Raw genomic sequence first — 2,954 nt, forward strand, 5'->3', positions numbered from 1 at the left:
CCCGTCGCACAGCATTGTGTGTGTACGCGCATTTTAATAACACTGCAGCGAGCACTGTGCGTATAATATAATAATAGCGACATAGTGTAAAATGCATTATACAGTCGTGGGGACGATTGGGAGCGCGAAAAAAAAAGCGAAAGCGCTGCGCGGACGGGGCGGCGGCGGCGGCGGCGTCGAAGAGGAGATTTCTGTTCGCACGCCGCCGCAGCGATTCTTATCTACTCGCCACCCACCCGCGGCATGACGCGCGCGCGGTTCCGCCGTATACACACTGCTGTATATTATAATACACAGAGCGGCAGCTGCAACGGCTGTGGCACGCGCCCCCCTCGACCCACCCCCGTCAGTTAACATGACCCGCCGACAACAAAGGTATCTCCGCGCGCGCTCACACACACACACACACACACACATAGCATTATAATATTATATATACATATATATATGTATACACGACGTGTGCGCTCGCGTTGTTTATTGTTATTGTCGTACCTACGACTACGTCACTGCTGCACAACAACCACCGCCGCCGATGAGTGTATACACTGGGCGCGTCAGTGGACACCGGGGTCCTGCCCCCTGCATAGGTCGGCGGCCGCGGCGATTGGTCGACGGTCGCGGCGGCGGTGGAGGTGTACCGCGCGCCACCGATAAACGGCGTACACGGACTTCGGCAGACCACCACCACCACCACCACCACCACCACCACCGCCGCCGCCGCCGCCTTTACCACTATAAACCGCGGCGCAACACCAACAGCAATCGTCGCCGGTCGGCAGTCACGCACCGCAACAGGAGCGGCGCGCATCGACGAGACAGACTACACGCGGCGCGCCACTGCTGCAGTCGTCGGGGTATCATCCCGAGACGTCCGAGTGCATCACATCACAAGCGATCGTATTAAATATTATTACCGATTACCATCAACGACGGCGCTCGTCATACGCGCATCATCAACGGTACGATATGACCGATTACGCTCAGGCTTCGGCGGCCGACCCGTCGTGGACGTGGTGGATGACCACGGCCGCGGCGGCCGTCCGCTTGCGCAACCTCCAGCACCATCACGGCGACGGGAGCGGCAGCTGCAGCGACGTGGACGACGATTACGCCGGGCCCGGCGGCAAGCGGCAGCGGGTCGGCGACGTCAAGGACGGTTGTTGGCGTTTTGACCGAAACGACCGCGGCGGACTGCTACTGCGACATCGGCTCGAGCCCGACGACACGGCGTCCGCGGGCCCGTTGGACTTGTCCGTGAAAGCCACTCTGACGACGACGGCGGCGGCGGCGGCGGCGGCGACAGCGACCGCGCGCGTGGTGGGCAAGCGGACTGGATCCGACGGGTACCCGGCGGCCACGACACCGGAGAAACGGCCGACCGCAGCGGCGACGGCCAACCGCGGTAAATCGTCGAAAAAGACGGCCGCTGGCGGCACGGCGGCATCGACGACCGCGGTAAAAGCGGCCACGCGCAAACTGCTGCCGCAGCTCATGCTCGACCGTCACGTGGACAGGTCGTCGCCGGTGTCCGGTACGATCATCGTGCCGGCAGCTCCCGAAGAACCGACGACGGCCGCCGGCCGAAAACGGCTGGCCTCGTCCTCGCCGTCCTTGTCGTCCTCGTCGTCGTTGTCGTCGCCTCCGTACTCGACGGCCGCCGACTGCGGTGGACAGGACGGTGACCCGCGCGACGACGAATACGACGGTGGCGACATCGACCCCGAATTCAACGTAGTCGTGGCCACCGACGAGGCTCGTCGCCAGATCGAGAGCATTCCAAACGCGCTGGGCCCGTACCGGTGCCGGCTGTGCGGCGTCCGGTACGTCGATGCCTTCGCGCTGGCGCGTCACCGGTGCCGGTGCATCGTGCACGTCCGGTACACGTGTCCCGAATGCGACAAGGTGTTTCAGTGTCCGGCCAACTTGGCGTCGCACCGCCGGTGGCACGGCACCGGAACATCGGTGAAAACGACTGGCGCCGGCAAGAACGGCAAGACCGGCGATAACATCGGCGCCAAACCCGTCAATGTCATCGCTTCCAATATCGTCAGCGACGTTGCCGCCATCGACGTCAACGACAGTGACGGTGGTGGCAGCATGATGACGGTGCCTGCAGTGACGTCCGCCTCGGGATTCAAAAAGAACATTTTGCAGCGGGCCGTGCAGGCGGCCGCGACTGCTGCAGCCGCCGGCAACGACAACAACAACAACGACGGCGACGACAACGACAAGAAGCAGTGCAACAACGACCGTGGTGACATCGCCAAATAAGCAACTGCTACGTCACCGTTATGGGTATATGACATTTATTTAAAAGTGTATAACAATTTGGTAGGTATATAATGTTATTAATCTTTTTTTACACACATTGGTATAATTTTAGTGTTGATATAATTACACATAATAACTTTTAAACATCATAGACCGCCGTCATCCACACGTGCTCTAACTTGATCAGTCTACGTCGTCGTGTTAGAGGTTATATTATAAACCGGTCACATTTTTAATCGAAAATGGTTTTAAACGATTTAAATAAGCAATTTCTATTAGATGATTTGAATGTAATATAACTCTGTTTAGACACAAAATGTCTAGAAATATTTCAAAAAAAAAAAAAAAATACATCGAGTAGTCATAGCACAATTCTAGTCAAAAAACCTAAAATTTCTAGTCATAATAGTTAATAGTCATAGATAATTAAGTATATATATATATATATATAATGCATGAGATGTGTATGAAAATAATTCTAGTCAGAAACAATAATATTTCTAGTCATAAATAATTAAGTACCTATATGTATGCGATGTGTATGAAAATAATTCTAGTCATACACGCGTACTCATATATAATATAATATTTAATAAACGATATAATAATAAGAAAACTAATATTAATGGTAAAATTAATAACATTGGATATTACAGTCTAATACTTCGTTAGTAGCTTAG

General features: G+C 54.2%; 1 protein-coding gene across 1 annotated transcript; it reads left to right on the forward strand.

Moving 5' to 3' along the window:
* Positions 1-787: 787 nt before the first annotated feature.
* On the forward strand, positions 788-2,649 carry LOC113558841 (myc-associated zinc finger protein-like). Its single transcript, XM_026964412.1, has one exon. The coding sequence runs from the start codon at positions 970-972 to the stop codon at positions 2,272-2,274; it is 1,305 nt and encodes a 434-aa protein (XP_026820213.1). The 5' UTR covers positions 788-969; the 3' UTR covers positions 2,275-2,649.
* Positions 2,650-2,954: the final 305 nt, after the last annotated feature.

The sequence above is a fragment of the Rhopalosiphum maidis genome, chromosome 3 (assembly GCF_003676215.2).
Source record: "Rhopalosiphum maidis isolate BTI-1 chromosome 3, ASM367621v3, whole genome shotgun sequence".
Taxonomy (NCBI): domain Eukaryota; kingdom Metazoa; phylum Arthropoda; class Insecta; order Hemiptera; family Aphididae; genus Rhopalosiphum; species Rhopalosiphum maidis.